The sequence below is a fragment of the Lolium rigidum genome, chromosome 6, assembly GCF_022539505.1.
Source record: "Lolium rigidum isolate FL_2022 chromosome 6, APGP_CSIRO_Lrig_0.1, whole genome shotgun sequence".
In the NCBI taxonomy this organism is placed as follows: domain Eukaryota; kingdom Viridiplantae; phylum Streptophyta; class Magnoliopsida; order Poales; family Poaceae; genus Lolium; species Lolium rigidum.
Window position 1 is genome coordinate 355,714,145 of NC_061513.1, and position 18,652 is coordinate 355,732,796.

General features: G+C 44.6%; 2 protein-coding genes across 3 annotated transcripts; one reads left to right on the forward strand and one right to left on the reverse strand.

The window, feature by feature from the left end:
• Window positions 1-259: 259 nt before the first annotated feature.
• On the forward strand, window positions 260-6,292 carry LOC124660252 (trichohyalin-like). Of its 2 annotated transcripts, none has more exons than XM_047198053.1 (5): window positions 260-932; window positions 2,122-3,130; window positions 3,606-4,737; window positions 4,828-4,917; window positions 5,598-6,292. In XM_047198053.1, the coding sequence occupies exons 1-5, from the start codon at window positions 260-262 to the stop codon at window positions 6,087-6,089; spliced, it is 3,396 nt and encodes a 1,131-aa protein (XP_047054009.1). In that variant the 3' UTR covers window positions 6,090-6,292. The 2 variants fall into 2 exon arrangements, with proteins under 2 accessions (XP_047054009.1, XP_047054010.1); XM_047198054.1 differs by having other exon boundaries at window positions 2,125-3,130.
• Window positions 6,293-7,819: 1,527 nt separating this feature from the next.
• Window positions 7,820-8,697, reverse strand: LOC124659807. Its single transcript, XM_047197613.1, has one exon. It carries the CDS (start codon window positions 8,695-8,697, stop codon window positions 7,972-7,974), a length of 726 nt encoding a protein of 241 aa, XP_047053569.1. The 3' UTR covers window positions 7,820-7,971.
• Between the last annotated feature and the right edge of the window lie 9,955 nt (window positions 8,698-18,652).

Here is an 18,652-nt window from a genome sequence, read left to right on the forward strand (position 1 = left end):
TCCTACTGTAGCTCGCGTCGCCCCTCGTCAAAGCCGGCCCCCGCCGCCGCCGGAATCGCTGCTGCTGCTTCCTGCGAAGTTTTCTTTAACTTCCGTTGCTTCTTGGAGTGTTCTGGGCGGTTTCCGTGGCGAGACGAGCAGTTCCGGTGGATTTGTGTCCGGTCCGGCCAAGGTTTGGTTTCGCTCCTGTGGAGGGCTCTGCTGTGGATTTAGGGGAGGCCAGGGTTTCGAATTGGCCGTGAGATTGGAAGAAACCAGGATGCCGAGGAGCACGCGACGCAGGTCACGCAAGCACGGCCGGGAGGAGCGGGACAGGTCGGACTCCGACGAGGACCCGCGCCCGCGGGAGAAGGGGTCCGCCAGGGAGCACGAGAAGCGGCTGGCATCGGCGGCTGCGAAGCTTCCCAATGCGGGCGAGGCGTCTGGCTCGTCGGCGGAGGGGCTGAAGAAGAGGAAGAGCAGAGGGGAGCAAGAGGCTGACACCAGGGACGAAAGGCGGAGCGGCGGCGGGGAGGATGAGAGGAAGAGGAGGAAGAGAAGAGGGGAGCAAGAGGCTGACACCAGGGAGGAGAGGCGGGAGGATGAGAGGGTTAATCACCGTGACTCGAAGAAGTCGAGGAGTTCGGATGGTGATGTCAAGGGGAAGTCTGCAAGGAATTCTGATAGGTCTGACGAGGTTAGCAGAAGGAAGTCGAGTAAAGGGGCATTGTTGGAGGAAGATAGCGCCGGCGAGCATCGCCGGGTCAAGGAGAGGGGGGTTGAGCTTGAGGCAGAGAAGTCAAAAGAAAGCAAGGGAGACAATATCGATCAGCAGTATAAGATGGTGAAGGATAGGAGTAGGGATCATGATAAGGGGGATGAGGGCAGGCAAGATGCATCACTGAAAGCTATGCCAAGAAACAAAGAGAGGAGTAAGTGTAATGGAACTGATGGTAGGTATTTTTCAGCCTCCCCTTCGTACTTGCTGGTGGATTTTTACTATGAAGTATCACTTTCTATACTCAACAAAGCATCATAGGGATTATGGAACATGAACACCTGTCAATTGCATAGTTCTTGTTGATGGCATTGGTAACAATAAAAGGATAAACTACTTAATGCTTAAGTCACTAAACTAGAAACTGATATACGGAGTACAATATTATGTTGAGTTGAAGGTTTTTACTTGAGTTTCTTCCCTTGATTATATTTACCGCAGAGAACATTATAACCTCTTATCATGACATTTGGCTTAATATCACCACATGTGTTGCCTGACTTAATCTCACTGTATGATGAAACATACCTGTATTGCAGAGCACATCCCGTAGAAAAACGAACCTGCTCAACCTAAGCATTATGAATGAATAACTTATAAGTGTACATGCTCATTTGTTCCATCCATGCCACTGTTTGAACTTCTGATGGACATAGAGTCAAGTTGACATGACTTAATTTGTAGGTAGCTTTAGGTGCTCGTGTAGTCATGTATATACATAGAAGTGTGTGACTATACACGACCACATAGAAGTGCATCCTGTGCAGGTGCAGATGTGGGTAAATGCTGTGTGCGTCTGAAATGAATTGGTGGGGGATGCTAGAGCTCCTGAACATCACTCCTAATTCTTGAAATTTCAAATATGTTCATTGTCCTATTGTGTGTCTATTATAATTTGGACATGAACCATTCATTATGTTGTCAGGATGGATTGAATGTGAAATAATTTATTTGTGACTTGTTCCTATGCAGTAGTAGAATGTATGTGATTTCAAATGAGTTATGTTGTCTTATTTACTATTCAGCATTGCCGGTTTTCAGAACAAGCTATCTGACTATTATATCTTTCTAAACTGTTCTCGAGCCTTGTACATCACTGCATTGATCTGTTTGTTTATGTTCTGTTGTTGACGCCTTCTCATAAGAACACAGCCGCCATGTTTACTTGTTATGATTTAGTTCACCCACGCAATAAAACAAGTGGTATTGCGGTCATAAACTTAAGAGTGTAAAAAATACCTCATTAATCAAAAAGAGAGTATTGGTGTGTGTTTGTTGTGAGTTGGACCTTCTAATCATTTTTATATCTCTGAAGCATTTAAGTTTTAATTTTTATTGATAACATATTGTTTTCATTAAATTAGCAGATCGTCATCGTGAAGATGAGTTGCACGATGTTGAACTAGAAAAGAATGGGAGGCACAGGAAAACGAAGGATCTGTCTGTTGGGAAAGATGAGTCACATGGTGGCAGCAGGGAAAGGCAAACCATGACTAGGGATGTTCGTACCAAGGTTGATGGATATTACGAGCAACAGCACACAGATGAAAAATTCAAAGATGACATGCCTAGAGGTGTGGAAAAACGTAGAGAAGAGAAATATAAGGATGATAGGTCCAAAGTTCAGGATAGGTATAAGAATAACAAATACAAAGATGATAGGTATAAAGAAGAGGAAAGACATAGTAGAGATGATAGGTATAAAGAAGAGGAAAGACATAGTAGAGATGAAAGGTATAAAGAAGAGGAAAGACATAGTAGAGATGAAAGGTACAGAGAGGAAAGGTCTAGACATGAAGATAGACATAAGGATGTAAAATACAAAGAGGAAAGATCTAAAGAGGAGGGCAGACATAAGGATGAAAGATACAAAGAGAAGCCTAGAGATGAAGAGAAGCCTAGGAATGAAAGATCTGACAATAACTCTAGAGAGAAACATCGAGATGATATTTATAGAAATAGTAGGAATCAAGATGGTGGATCACGGGGAGTGCGATCCTCAAAGGATAACACTAGAGACAGATCTTTGGAAAAGCACCAGAAGGACGAACTTAATTACTCAGATAGCAGGTATAATAAAAATAGACTTAATGACAATGAAGAGAATGCATCTGCTGCTGATCACAGGAGCACCAAGTATAGAGATGATAGCAAAGTGAAGAAACGGTCTTATGAAGAAAATGGTGATCTGGAGCCGAGGAATGCAAAAGAATATCATGGAGATGCTACTACAAAACACAGGTCTGATGTAGGCTCATTTCTATCTAGTGAAGACCGTAGACGGGAATATGAGAAGGTTGATTCTCGGAAGAGGGATTTTGAGAGGAAGAGCCCTTCTAGATCCAGTACGTATCATGTGAAGGAGCAAAGCAGGTATTTTTTTTCCACTGCTGACCACATTCTTCTCTACAGTACATTGCACTTCAACTTTTAAAATGGGAAAGGCATGTTGTATCTTTGTGCCTTTGGATTTGATTGTGTTTAAATTAGTGTATAGTAAATTTGTGGGTGAAGTTGATTGACTCCTATTTTGTCTTGTTTGTGATGTTTTTTTTCTTACAAGTATTAGGAAGAGAGATTACTTGAGTACAATTTTCTCCTTTTTATGTGTATTCGATGCCCTGTTTCTAACAGATCTAGTAACTGTTAAGAGTGAAAACATAGAAGTAGTTCTAGTAATTGTGGGCACTTCTTATCATCTGTTTCTGCATGTGATTTTGCTACTTATTTTCTAAGTTTATCCTCTGTATGTTAAAAGGTTTTCTTTTGGTCAAACTATAAGTCGTTGAAAGTTACAAACTGCATGCTGCAACCATCTGAAATTTTAACAAATTATTATTTATTTCAGGCATTTCCCAAAACAAGAAGAATCCTCACCCAGGGAGTATGGTGCTGCCCTGGGAAGACAGAGACGGACATCTGACTTTCAATCAGTTGATGGTCTCAGTATAACTGATGCAAATAGCAAAGAATCCTCGCACCCCTCAAAAGATGGTAGAATTTTGAGATCTGATGGCCGACCAATTCATTTTAATGACAGACCACCATCAGCGAGTGATCGGCAAGTTCCTATCCGGAACAATCTGAGCAGTAATACTAGACATCATGAGTTATTATTGAATGGCCGAGCGACCGAGAACTATCAAAGTGCATCACCAGGGCATCTCCATGTGGCACCTGATAGGTCTGAGATGGACACTCAAAGATCCTTTGATGATGATACTAGGAGCCAGGTTAGGGAATGCCGATCAAGCAGCCGCTCTAGAAGAAGTGGTACTATTGATACTGCAAGAGGGCACGGTAACACTTGGAATAATCCCTCTTCATGGCCTTCGTCAGTACCTAATGGTTTTGGTCCTTTCCAGCATGGGCCTCCAGTCCCTGGTTTTCATCCAGCTATCCACCAATTCCCTTGGATGCGACCACCTATGGATATGAATCATGCTGGGGTTCATTATCCTCTGCATGGACATCCTGAAAGTTTTTCTCAATTTGCACAACCATTTCCATGGCACAATTCCGCAGAAGAACCATATCTCTCTGGATTGCCAGTTTGGAATGCAAACAGAAATGTCGTTGAAGAATACTCTGACAGCTATGGCGGACGAGATTTGGTCAAGAATAAAGATTCTGATTTTCAGCAGCAGGCAGAGACAGAGGTGCCACTTCCATCTCATACTTCTGACAAGCCTTCACTGATTCAGTTCCCAGCTCAAAATCAAAGTGAGAACTCTGAAGTCAAACCAGTTGATGAGAGCAATGCTGCAAAGGCTGATGCACATGCTCCAAAATATAAATCTGAGAGAACTCCTGGACCTTCTAATGTAGAAGTGGATTCTCGGTTTTGCTCTACCTATTTTAAGAGCCTTGACATTTCTGCAAGCCTTGCTTCACCAGAGTTGTACAAAAAATGTATTACAATGGTGGGGGAGTTTGAACTGGCTGAATCTTCTAAATTTAGCATGCATCGGTCCTTGAAGGTAGATGGAATATTTATATGTATAGTTTGCTGGTTAAAAGCGTTTCATTTATTAACATTAACCATTTTAACCTTCTGTTCCCTTATACAGAATAATAAAAACGAGCATGGATATCAAGCAGAAGGTACCAAATACATGGTAAAATCCATGTTTTCTGGGAAAGCTACTTCTGTATTTGAGGTACATCTTTGGAAGAACCAACTTTAAGAAGCATTCATGATAGCGCTCCGACAGCGCATGAATGGCTAGTTCAATATTTGTCACATTGGATGGTTACCATGTTATTCAGGTTTCTCAATTAGGGCATTTTTCTTCATGTGATAAGCTCCTGAGAAAAAAAAAACATAATTCTGCATAGGCTGGCTTCTAATGTTATTTTTGAAAGATATACAAGCTTTTTATTAAATAAAGCTTAGCCAAAGTTCATAAAGAGCTATCATTGCTTTGAACTATGGGGGCTGGCTGTTCGCAAAAGTTGGCTTTTGTTTTCCTAGCTCGCATTGAACACGTACCATCTATGCATGACATTGGGAAGCCGTAATGCTTTTATTGCATGTTTAATCCCCAACCTAGATCACCTAGAGCCCCCAGACCACCTAGAGCCTTCAAACCTTAACTAGCTTTTTACGGGTTGACCTGTCTGGCTTGAAATTGCTGTCCTGTATCAGAACTCATTATCATCCTTATTTACTTTTGAGCCAAACATGTTAAAATTTGTATCAATGCAGTACAGTATAATGTTACTCTATCTCAAATAATTGTTCAGTAGCGTAAAGAAATATCTAGGACTTAATTATTATGTCAGAACCTTGTTAATTTTTGTATCAGAGCCTTCTTAATACTGGTTTTAATTTCTACAGAATGCCATGGCGCTTTATAGTTCAAGCACTGGGTCTTGGAAGTTCAAAACTCTTGCATCATCGTCACAAGAAGAAATTGACAAGACGATCAATCAGGCTTCTGTGGACATGGTGGAGGAAAGCAATGTTACTGTAGCTGAGTATCAATCATTGCCGTGTACTGATATGTGCGATGAAGTACACAATAACGACCAGCCTCATCTTGAGGCTGGGGCTGCAAAAGATTGCAGCAACACAGGCGAAGACAAGGTGGGCTCAGATATTGGGGACAAAAGCCTCGGCATCAACCATAGTGAGGGGCATGCTTCTGACGCTGAGGAGCTGCAAGTTCCGGGCAATGGCGAGGGACAGCTCCCTCCGGTGGGCAGCATTCCCAGCGTTCCGAAAGAACAGGTTTGTGGTGTCATTTCTGACACTACATTTCCCTCTGGTTCTCAGTTGAGCGAGGGTGTTAATTTAAAACGGATACCTTGCTCTCCTGGGAGTACTTAAAAAACAATTAATTCCATTTATTGCTCCAATCAGTATCCCATTTCCTTTAGCTGGTATCCATCGTGCGATTCATTTTTCCTTTTCTCCCATCATGTTTTGTTTCTGTTTGGAGAATGGCAGGGTTCTCCAGTGTGCCCCCCTTGTTCTGCCGTGGTGTGTGGTGGCTCAAGTGCGATCAATAAAAAGTTATCTTCTTCATTTCATTATATTCTTTTAGAAATTTCCAACCTAGCGCCACGACCACTGATCACTTAGGTTAGGTTAACAGTGCTTTTATTGCGAAATGAAAAGATAAAATCTAAGTCAGTATGGTTTTTGTCGGGAATATTGAGTACAAGTTGAGTTTAAGATTCGATTTTTGATTAATCTATATTTTAAATGGGTGTGGTGTTACATATATTCACTCCTTCATGATAGCCCAAGTGGTAGTGATTATATCCAATCAGTACTGTTCCAATGCATGATCGTGGACCAAATGTCAGATCAGTGCTCCACTTCACCAGCTTAATATCTAATAGGGTGTCTCTAAGGCTCAGTTTGACTGAGACTTAACATATATCTCGGTTGAATTGCATTAGTGTGTTTCAATGCGAATAGTGCAAATAACAGCAAACACGAATCTTCAAGCAGACATAACTACATCTCAGCTAGATGAGACTTAGGGTGTGTTTGGTAGCCTGTGCCATTTGGAATTCACTCTCCCAACCTCAGATATCTGACCATAAGCTGACTTGAGATGAGAATATCTCAGTTCCCTCGGTCTACCAAACACACCCTTAGCAATTTTGTATCTAATAATGACAAGACTAAGAGCAAGTCTAACCGGGCCTGTAAAACGTCCAAAACTGTATAATAACCGATGGAATACGGGTTTCGGCGCTTCCGCGACGTTTATCAGGCCCCGTAAATCGCTCGGCCCGTATTAAATTTTCCCAGTTCCGCCCCGGGTTCGCTCGGGGACCCGTAGGTGTGCGGGTTGGCGGCCGAAGCTAAACGCGACCCTCACTCCTCGCGCGAACGAGATTTCAGCCCACCCAACTACCGCCCCCCGCGCCGCCCCCGCCCTCTCCGGCCACTACGCGGCCGGATCTCGCCACCATGGACCACTTGCAGGTCTCGCCGACCGCGGAAGGTGTTTCGGAGGCGCGGATGGTGGTGGACGTCCCCGTCACCGTCGCGGGAGGCCAGCCGACTCCTGGCGAGGTAGCGGCCATAGTGTCCGCCAACATGCCGGGGAAGAGGAAGCGGGCGGTCTATCAGCCCCAGGCTCAAGTGCGATTAATAAAAAGTTATCTTCTTCATTCCATTATTTTCTTTTAGAAATTTTCAACCTAGGACCACAACTACTGATCACTTAGGTTTACTGTTGCTTTTCTTGTGGAATGAAAAGGTAAAATCAGTACGGTTTTTATAGGGACGAATGTTCCAAAGGACTTTGGGTCTTTTTCTGTTTTCAAGCTTGGATCCCTTTCATCCGTGTAATTTTGGTGTAAGCTGCGTAATCCTCTAATACATACCCCTGTGTGCGTATATCTCTGACCATTTGGTCAGATCAGTGCTCCACTTCACTAGCTTAGTTTCTGATGACAAGGCAAGTTTTCAACGCAAAGGCAGCATGTTCTCTCAACGCATACACAGCAACACCACAATCAAATGCACTGATGACGACACATACCAGAAAATGCAGTACTAGTAAATTGTAGTTGGCGTGTCCATAGTTCTATAGCTGATTGCCAGAAACACAAAATCATCTGTGCTGCATACTGATTTCCTGATGATGCATCTAGGAATTTTCTCCAACCTCCCATCGCAGATTACATAACTCAAACAACACAACTGACGAACCATGAGCACAGAGAAGTAAGAAGGGATAATAAACATCTTAAGTATACAGCGCGCCCAGCTCGCTCCGGCCGGAGACCCTGGCCGCGGCCTTCACCGGATCGACGCCGAGCTCCGCCGCCACGCGCCGCATGACCCCGAAGTCGGAGGGCCTCGCGGCCGCCGGCCAAGTCACCACCATGCTCGCGGCCTTCCCCCGGATCTGACACTCCGCCATCACGGCCGCGCCCAGCCCGTCCATCACGCTCCCCGGAGGCGCCAGCGCCGCGACGCCCTTGGCCGCGCCCACGCCTCCCAGCCGACGGGCCGCGCTGGTCTCCAGCTTCCCCTCCACCGTCTCGTCCGCGGCGAGCCTGCCCCTGTAGGCCCCGCTGCGGACCGCGTCGAGGACCAGGACCTCCTCCGGCTGGAGCGCGGAGATGAGGCTCCTGGCGGCGGCGCGCGCGCGGTGGGCGGGGACGGCGCCGTGGACGGCGGCGAGGAGGGCGCCGGAGGACGGGTGGAGGTAGACGCGGATGGGCGCGTGGTTGGACTGCTGCAGGGGGAGGTCGGGGAGGAGGAGGGAGGCGTGGAGCGGAGGCGGCGGGGAGGGGAGCAGGGCGAGGGAGGTGGGGGAGATGAGGACGATTAGGAGGCGCGGGGAGGGGCTAGGGTTGGGGGAGACGACGAGGATCGGGGTGGGCTGCGGCAGGGGAGCGGCGAAGTTGTCGAGGTCGTCCGGGGAGAAGCGGGACGGCGGCGGCGCGTCGGTGACCACGTCGTCCATGGGTGCGGGTGCGAGTGCGATGCGATCGGTGGCGGCTCGGTTTGCGGACTCGGTGGGGAAGAAAACGATTTGCTGCTTCGTATGGACCACAGTCAAGGGTTTTTCTTTCTTGAGCTTCAGGTAAACTATTGCAAGAGGAATTTCAAAGGATTTTTCGTTGCCTCGGAGCATCTCCACCGGTAGCCTCAAATAGGCGCTGACACAACATCCTTTATTTAGGGATCTGCTCCCACACCGGCGCTCTTAAATAGGCGGCCTGATAGATAATTTAAATTTGAAATCTCAAACACAACTATAAAAATTCGAATAAATCTACGAATATGAAGTTGGGCCAACACAGGGCCACCAAATACGAATAGGTTTTGGAATAAGAAGTTTGGGCCAACAGACGGCCACCAGATCGCCGTTTCCGGCGCAAAAAAGGGCTTTGAAGCCAGATGATCGCATGATCACACGAAGGAGGTCACGGGCGACGCAACCTCGACGGCTTCCTCATCGGTGGCCGGCGGCAGCTCCGTCGCTGCAACAGGATCCACGATCGCCGGGGGAGGCATGAACGCGGACGGTGCCATGGCTGCCAATCCCGGCGCCGCATTCCTGTCGGCCTTGGCCTTCTTGTTGCCAATGGGGCGCCCGGTGGAGGCGCCCAGTGGATCGACCGTCCCATCTTCCCCGTCCTTCAAGAGAGTGTGGAGGAGGTTGTTTCATTTTTTGCAACCTTGAAGCTTGTTGAAGCAATGCATAAACGGAAAGTCTTTGTCCTCGTGTTGGTGCTTGTACATTTCGAGGGCTTTGAGCATCTATTTATATGCAACAACATTGATCACCAATTCATATGCAAATAAGATAGGCGTAGATCATACCCAATCCACCATCGTTGTGCCGCTCTCCTTCCGTGCCTTGATCTTCTCATAGTAGCCGTGGAACTTGCTACACGACCCCTTCAAGTTCCAACGGTGAGAGAGGGCGCCCTCGTTCTGGTTCATCTCTATGGTGGCGTAATCACCATAGTTCCTCGTCTTCGACCTCCTCCTTCTCGCTTACCTCCGCTCCCGCCGCGACCCCCTCACGGCCACCTCCATCGCCTGCCCCCTCCCCGCCACCGCCGCATGTTGTGGGTATACTTTATGGGTATATCAACGGCATGGCCTAGATCTGGCAAGCCCGGGTGGCCCACGGATGGTGATGTGGCATGTGGCCCATCGGGCGGCCCAGTTGCTGTAGATCCTGAAGGATGAAGTCCAGCCCAGGAACAGGAAGCCGGATCCCAACCGACCTACGAAGGAGGCCGGATCCGTGAAGGCCCATGAAGTATCCGGATCTAGCACGTTCTTGGAGGAAGGCGGATCCTTGACGTACACGGCAATACATTGTACTGTAGTTAGGCAACTTGTATTTCGGCTAGGACTCTCCGTGTAAACCCTAGATCCGTGCGCCTTTATAAGCCGGATCCCGGGAGCCCTAGAGGCGCAACCACAATGTGGTGACCCGGCATACCACTGCATGGTGTAGTATGCAAGTCTGATATAACACCAATGAAACACCGTTCCACTAGTATTATATCGCTCAGAGTGGTACAACAGAAACATATGCGGGTCCAAGGCATGTCTATAGAATTACATACATTGACTCTGTTACATAAAATCATCACAGCCTCCTACTTTACAATGAGGTAAAACTGCAAATCAACTCCAGAAGAACGACTCGTAGCCTAGTCTTATCACGAACTCTATTTGTAGAGTATTGAACTAGCTATTGAGGCTATGAATAGATTCTAGCTAAATAGGAGCTAGGTTTAGGGAGCTAGTCCCCTTCTATTGCTAGTCTAGGTTTTCTCCTTGTTGGATGTGGTATCTGACTCTTCTGACATGGTCCTTTCTCTTGAAGTAGTTGTTGACTCCTCGGCCTTTGAGTTGCACGGTAGATCCTCCTTCGATGCCTCCATATCTAAGCAGGGGATTTAAGAGTGGGATGAGTACGAGCGTACTCAACAAGTTCATTATAGGAAAGAGGTGTTTAATGCACTAGCTACGGCATTAGACCGAGAAAGTCTAATACCAATGCGAGTTTTTATAACCATTTCTTCAAAAGGTTGCTTTTATTCGAAGAACTATGTCCGTCGGCCTTCACCGGTTTACTAGAACTTCATGGAGTTCCTTTCCGGCAGCGTTCGCAGTTCCATATCCCGGAACGAGGAGTGACTGGTCATGGTTCATTACACTCGCAGAGGTGTGTTGCTTTACCCATAAGAGATCTTAACCTTGGTGCCAACCGAGTTGCAGGCTCGTCCACACTTCCTTTGGTGTGAGGCCCGGTATAAGGTCTAGCCAATCATGTTCCTCCGCTACCTCGAACACCCACCCTTTGTTGCATGCCCCGACCCTGGGTCCTCGCCGGTCCCATTATTCCCATAGTTTTCAGGGTGGACCCCGACCACGACGACGGTCTGGGATCGAACCAAACTCCTTCGCCGGTAGCTGCAACCCATCATAGACCGCAATACCGTGGGGACTTAAGGCTTCCCCAGCCTACCGCTTGTTCTTCGAGCGACAAGTGTCTACGGACTATGCCGTGGGGACTTAAGGCTTCCCCGACCTACCGCTTGCCCCGACGGATACAAGTGTCTACGGTAAAGCGCATCCGTTGATAAACGAGAGGTGGAAACACTTTTGACTATTCCGTCCCACTCCGGATCTTACGGTTAACACGGTTATTACGGCACAAGAATCATCGGCGACATTTGTTGTTTAATCCTAGATGGATATAAGCCCGTGCAATGGAACCTCCACCATATCAACACAATCCATGGTTCCATTGCCAACCACATAGTCATATTCATAGTTATGAAAGTAGTGGTTTTGATTTTTATGCAATAGTGATAACCATAATACTTTGCAATTAATTTGATAGAAATACTCAAATGACATGAGCAAGTGATGAACTTGCCTTTCTTGACTGCAAGATTATGCGGGCAAGGTCTTCGATACGCAATAACTCCAAATTCTGAAATAGCATCATCGTCCGGTAAGGACGATGTTTAAAAGATTGGCAAGGATGCAATAATGCATAAGAATGAGATGCAATCGCTCTAAGCGTGACCTAACCCCGATGATTTAGGATTAGTGAGTTGTGATAATTGGTTCAGGGTGTGTTGCACTTTTTAGAGTGATTCACAAACAAGGTTCTTATTCAGGGGTGATTACTTGGTATCATAAACAGGTAGATATTAAAGCATAATAATCAATTGAGCAGACAAAGAATGATAATTGGCATAATGTTAATAAGTAAAGAACAGTGGTCAGTTTTAGTACTATATGGCATGGTTGATGATTAATTATCATATATTTTTTAAAAGAATAACTTTTGAATAACATGTTCTTTAATAAAGAACAAGTATGGTAATTAGGTTTGTGGTTTGCTATAATTTATTCTGGTTCCAAGTAGTTTCTGGAGTAAGTATAAGATGGATCATAACATAGTTGGATTCATCATCAACTAGGCTTGATTGGTTTTTGTAACATCCCAAAAATTTAAAACAAAACCAATGAATTTCCCTAGTTCCAAATTTCGGAACCAACAAAAACTTTTATTAAATTAAGTATGATACATAGTGATCTTGCTTAATTCTTGTGTTATTGCTATGATTGCTTGTTATTAGTATTTGAAGTGATCTTAAACCCTAAACCTCACCCCTCTTTTCACCATCCTAGTTAAAATAAAATAAAAGAAATTTAAATAAGAAAAAGGCATATGTGCCTATGGCTGTATTTATAAAACCTTACCCTAATCTTTTCTACTTTGCTTGGAGGTTTGGAAAACCTTCATACACCTTATCTAGCACTTATCAAACCAAATCCAAAGTGAAACAAAAGAAAATAAAAAGAAACTAAAAATGCCATAGAGGCATATGAGAGTAAAATAGCAAATATGTGAATTTAAGAATCTTGACCCTAAGACTTGTTGTGAATGGTTGGATCACCCCTATATACCATTTCAACCCTCAACCACACTAATTGGGTCAAGCCAAGTCAAAATAAAATTCAAATGCAACATATGCATAGAGGCATATGTGACACATAGCCATTTCATCAAAATTTGATCTAAGACTTTAAACCTTGACCAATTGATGTGAAACCATCCCTCAACCTAAAATAACACTAAATTGACCCCAACCCATGTCTAAGTAAAGCAAAGTCAACAATTTACAAGAATAATGAAAAGTGACACATCACCTCTTATGTGTTATGGCCATTTTTGCAAATGTTTGAACAAGACCCTTTGAAATGGTTTCAATGGTCTTAAAATGTTTCTAAACTAATAAGAACCACCTTAGAGTCAAGAAAAGTCAAATCAAATGGAGAGAATTCAAATGGTGAGATAATTCCATTTTTACTCACATACACTTAGCCAATTTTGCAAATCTTCAACCAAGGCCACCATTGCTTGATCCCTTGCTTGTAAAATGTTTATATATGATAAACAAACACAATTGCATCAAAGAAACAAGAATCAAATCAAAGGAAATCTCAAAATCAACTTACATGTGATAATGGTCATATGGCCCAAAAATAATTTCTTCACTACTTTACCCCTCTGGTTTTCTCAATTCTTAAACTAAACTGGGTCAACCAAAGCCATGTCATCCAAGACCATGTCAAGGTGAGTAACTTTGATGTTGACCACCATGCCTAGAGTTGACTAGGTTGACCAGTAACAATGTGACAAGTAGTGATGTTGAAACAAAGAGAAGATCATCTCACTTTTTGCCATTTTGCAAATCAACGCCAAAATGAACCCAACCACCACCATTCCAACACATTAATTATATAAATAAGATTCACCAAAAAGAAAACCAAAATTCAAACAAAAGTTTCATGCGGCCATTTTATCAAACACCTTGCAGGCAGATTTTGGCATTTGCAACACATGCTATTACACACTGGATTTTCGACTAAACCTTGCATGATCAGAGGTGATCATCACTCCCCTACCTCCCCTGCATCTCTACATGTACTGCCTTGGCTGATTAAAGTGAGGAAAGGACTCTTTTCTCTCCATGCCGGCCACCTTGAGCCAACCCCTCTCTGGCCACCATCTCGACGCATCCCCTTGTCCTGAAGCATCTATGCTGCACAAGGACGATGCCAGTACCCAGCCCGAGCTCGCTCGACCACGCCATTGGCCAGGCAAGCCGTGCCCAGACGCGCCAGAAACGTGCCAGGAACGCGGTGAGCGCGCCCAGACGACGCCCTGGACGCGCCAGAGCACGCCATCGCACGGCCACCTCAGCCCTCCCCTACCTCTCTATTTCTGCATCACGCACCCTCACCCCTCCAGCTACACACCAGACAAACTCACTCGCCTGCGGGGACCGGTCGACGTCGCCATGATCAAACTTCGCCGCGCCCGTACCGCGAGCACTCGAACGACGCCGACCTGCCATCGTCCTCCCCTCGCTGCCCCTTCACGCGCATCGTCCTCGCCATGATCGCAGCTACCTAGCGCACCCCCTAGCTTGCCCCTTCGCGCCCTGGAGCGCCCTCGCTGTCGATGACCTCTCACAGCACCCGCCGGTCACCACCTCACCTATAAATAGAGGCGAGTCCCAGCCACGAGTTCCTCACACCAATCGCCTCACCTCCCTCCTCTGAGCATTCTCGACCACCTCCCCCTTCCCAATTTGGCCGGAGTAGCGCCAATTGCATCGTCGATCACCGCCACCGTAGCTCCTCACCGCCGTTGATCTCGACCACCTCCGCTCCTCCCACGGCTACCAGGCGGTTCCTCGTCGTCGACAACATCGTCTAGCACCTGCGCCGCCCCTCGCCGGAGCTTCCTCACGTCGTCGACCCCCTACCGCCGCCGCTCCAGCACTCCCCTCTCGACGACGGTGACGACGACCCTCAGCCGTCGATCCACGATCTAATCTAACGGACGACATTGCCAGGTACCGCTTCGGCAGTTATAAGTCGCTGACGTGTGGGACCCCCTGTCAGCTGGCCCGAACCGTTACTGGGCTGTGGTTTCTCTGTTTCAAACCAACTGGGCCCAATTCTTTTCCCGCCTAAGCCCATTTAGCCTTTGTCAAATTAATTCGTTTCTGCTGAAATTCAATACTGGACCTTTGCTATAATTTGAGTAGTTTCAAATCTACCCATCCAAATCTGGTGATTCAAAATGCTATAAAAAGCTTATGAAATTATCTAGCTAACCTCACTGGATTCAACCCCATACCTTGTGTAGTTTTTGAATAGCAAAAATAACAAAACAGATACTTTTCAGTATTCAAATAAATCTTAAAAATCAACCAATTTGAATTTTGAAGTGAATCCAATTGAAATAATTCAAATATAACAAACTCTAATTTATTATGTAAAAATATGATATATGTTCTGTATATGATCATGGCCTAGAAGCAGAATATTGGCTATGTAGTCAATACTAGCCCATTTAAACTATATCCAAATTTTAGAATCTAAATCTATGAGGTGTAGCCCCTCATTTAAATCATTCTAACAAGTGATATGAAGTAATGTGTTGACCTTTAATTGCTTAGGCTCATACTTGCTCAATTGTAGCATTTAAATCAACATAGTATTTAAATTGTACTAGTTATTTAAATCACATGAGATGATGAATCTCATTTAAATCACTTTTCTCAAATGCTAAGTGTGAAGTGTTTACCTTGGTCAACATGGGATCATCCCTGGTTATTTGAGAATATTAAATCACCTCAATAGTAGTTTTTTAATTAGTGACAACTATGTGTCAAATCTTATGAGAGGTATTCCTCTCATTTAAATCTTGTTCTCAAGTAATTCAACATGAGGTAGTGACCATGGTCTATATAATCTCATATTGAGTTACTTGGTGACATTAAATCACTACCATGTTAGTATTAAAGTGCATGAGGTATGGAACCTCATTTAAATCATTTTCTCAAATGATAAGTATGAAGAGGTTGACTTTGGTCAACCTAGGTCATATATTATTCCTAAGAGAAATTAAATCTTAAAAAGATAATGAGAGGAAATTATTTCTCTAAGTAATTAAAAGTAACACCTAAGTTAGTATGAGAGGAAATTATTTTTCTTAAATAAGAAAAACACATCCACCAACTTAATAGTAATGTGTGATGCTAGTTTAAGTTGTGTGAATCATGTGTGTGCTTAGTTTAGTAAATAAGTTTGGTATGATGATTGTGTACCCCGCATTCGTATTTTAGACGCTAGTACCGGAGACTATCAAGAGGAGGAGGTCTTCTACCAAGCGGAAGGAGAAGAGAACTTTGACCACCACCTCAACCAAGGCAAGATAATACTCTTGCAAAGTGCAAAGCTCACCATGAGCAAGGCATTACCCCATTTACTTTATGCTTATGATCCTATTTCCCAGTTTTACTTTACAAGCTTCATTTACTTTTGTTTTATCAAAGTACTTTTTGATTTATGATTCACTTAGTTGAGTTATAGAGTAGTACAAGAGAATCACACTTAGCCTATAAAGCTATAAGCTACTTAGCACCCCTCATAACTAGTTGCTAGTGCTAAAGATTAAAAGTGACTACTCTAGTTGGGAACTTGTGAAATGAAATAACTTTGAAAACCTTGGAATGATGAGTCATTCTATTGAAAGATTTTGAAGGTGAATATGACTTATGAATGACTTGGTGAATTTTACCAAAACTGATGGTTGGGTTCGGATGCGATACCATTCCAATTTTACAAGTACCCCCACAATACCCGAATCCGGGTAAGGCTTAGCTGGAAACTTATGTATTTTAGTATGGGTTCCCTCTGAACAAGCGTCATCGGGGTTATGCTGGAGGCTGCCTCTACAGAAGGAATGATGTGAAATGACGTGAAATGAGGTGAATGTCCGGCCCAAGCCCTGTGCAGTTCCCAGGCTGACCGTCTGTCTTCACTGGGAGGCCAAGCTCATGGGGAGAGGTGCCTATACTAGAGTATGTAAATGAAAGGTTAGGATTGGTAGTTCGCGTACTGCGTACGATAAATCAGAGCCAGTTACCCCTGACGAACTATTGCAATTGTTGTGGCACAAGTGTACACCCTCTGCAGAGTTAAACCTATTCGAATAGCCGCGTCCGCGGTTATGGACAGTTGGAAAGGCCATACTGTTCCGTCATCAGAACTTTTCTAAAAATATGAATGGTGACTTGTGACTTGAATTGAAAGGAGGACTTTGACTTTGAATCACAACTGAGTTGTGGGAATGACACTAATGTTCCCACTTGAGTTAGTTAAGCAAATGAAGAGGCTTTGATTATTAAAGTGTTTATGAAATAAAACTGGCTTTATGCAAATGAAACTAGAAGCTTAGAACTCCCGTACTATAGTTGATAGTATTTACCTTAGTATTAGTTCGCGAGTACTTTAAAGTACTCATGGCTGTGTCCCTGGCTATTCAAATGGCCAGACTATGAAGACGAGTACCAGAACCCGGAAGAAGGACAAGCAGGACGTCTACGACAACTAGGATCACTCTCGACGTCAATAGTTGCTCGTGGAATAGATGGACTACTACTACGCTACTTTCGCTTCCGCTATGTGTTATGTAATGAATAAATAGAACTTCTATTATTGTAATGAGACTGGATCATGTGATCCTTTATTTGTAAGACGATTATGTGTTGTAATGAATGATGTGTTGTGATATCAATCTATTATGTCTCGCAAAAACAATATTCCTGGGATTGCGAGGAATGGCATAATAGGCATTTGGACTTAAAAATCTGGGTGTTGACAAGTTGGTATCAGAGCCATTGTTGACCTTAGGAGACCCTAGTTAGAATGGACGTCTGAAAATTTTAGTTTCAAAACAAAGGAAGTGACTATTTATGAAAACCTATTCTCACTCTTATCCTTGAAATCTTCTTCAAAATAAGAAAGTTATGCTCTATTCTTCTTATACTACTACATAAAATTTTGACACACTTCTCTAACTTACTCATCATAATTCTTCACAGATGGAGTACCAATGGGAGTTCTATCAGCTTGGTCCCGGAGGCGACCTAAGGTTCGAAAAGGATTTGAAGCAACTAGTGGACTATCTAGGACACCCGTATCCCGAGTTCTTCGGAATACCCCTCAACAACCACTCCGGAGAACCACCTCGGTGGGAAGTTTCTACTGATCTACGAAGAAAGCTTGGAGCCCCGGTATGGGAAACCATCCGGTTTTACGTAACGGGAAACACTTGGAAGGAAGGACTAGTCGAGCTATGCAAGAAGCAATTTTCCGTCTGTGCGGACAAAATGAGAAAAAGATCAAGAACACTCGCTTCATCTACTACCCAAGACATGATTCCATGGGAAGACCGATGACCATGCCCCCGCACACGGAGATGAACCCCTATGTAGCACATCAGGACTTCAGGAGGTACAAAACCCGTAGGGATTTGGACAACGCCCTCGCTTCTCGCCAAGCACATTACCCGTGAAGACGAAGAATTCCACCCTGAAGAGTAGTATCACCCGAGCACTTAAGTAGGTGTGAGTTGTATCAGGATCCCCTTGTATCGTAGAGCGAATGAATGGTTCTTCAAACCAACGGTGTGTTAGCTTTGTAATATGTGATGTTTGGTATGAATGAAAAAGTGTTGTTGGTTTTTACCCCCGCAACACTACTCAAATCTTCAAGTTATGAACTTTTTAAACTTTAACAAAACAAACCATAGAAATTTCCCTCTTATCTTATCATCTACCTCAATGTTCAGATGGCCCCACCAACCCGCAACGCCACCCAGGATGCCATGATGCAACTGCTGCAGACGATGATGGCAGACCGAGAAGCTGAAAGAGCCGAACGCCAAGCATACCTTGCCGCCACTGCAATGGATAGCTCGGAACAATCAAGGCCACGGAAACAATGATCACCACTGGATCGAAGGTCGAAGAACTTTCAGCACACCAACCCTCCGATATTCAACAAGGCCG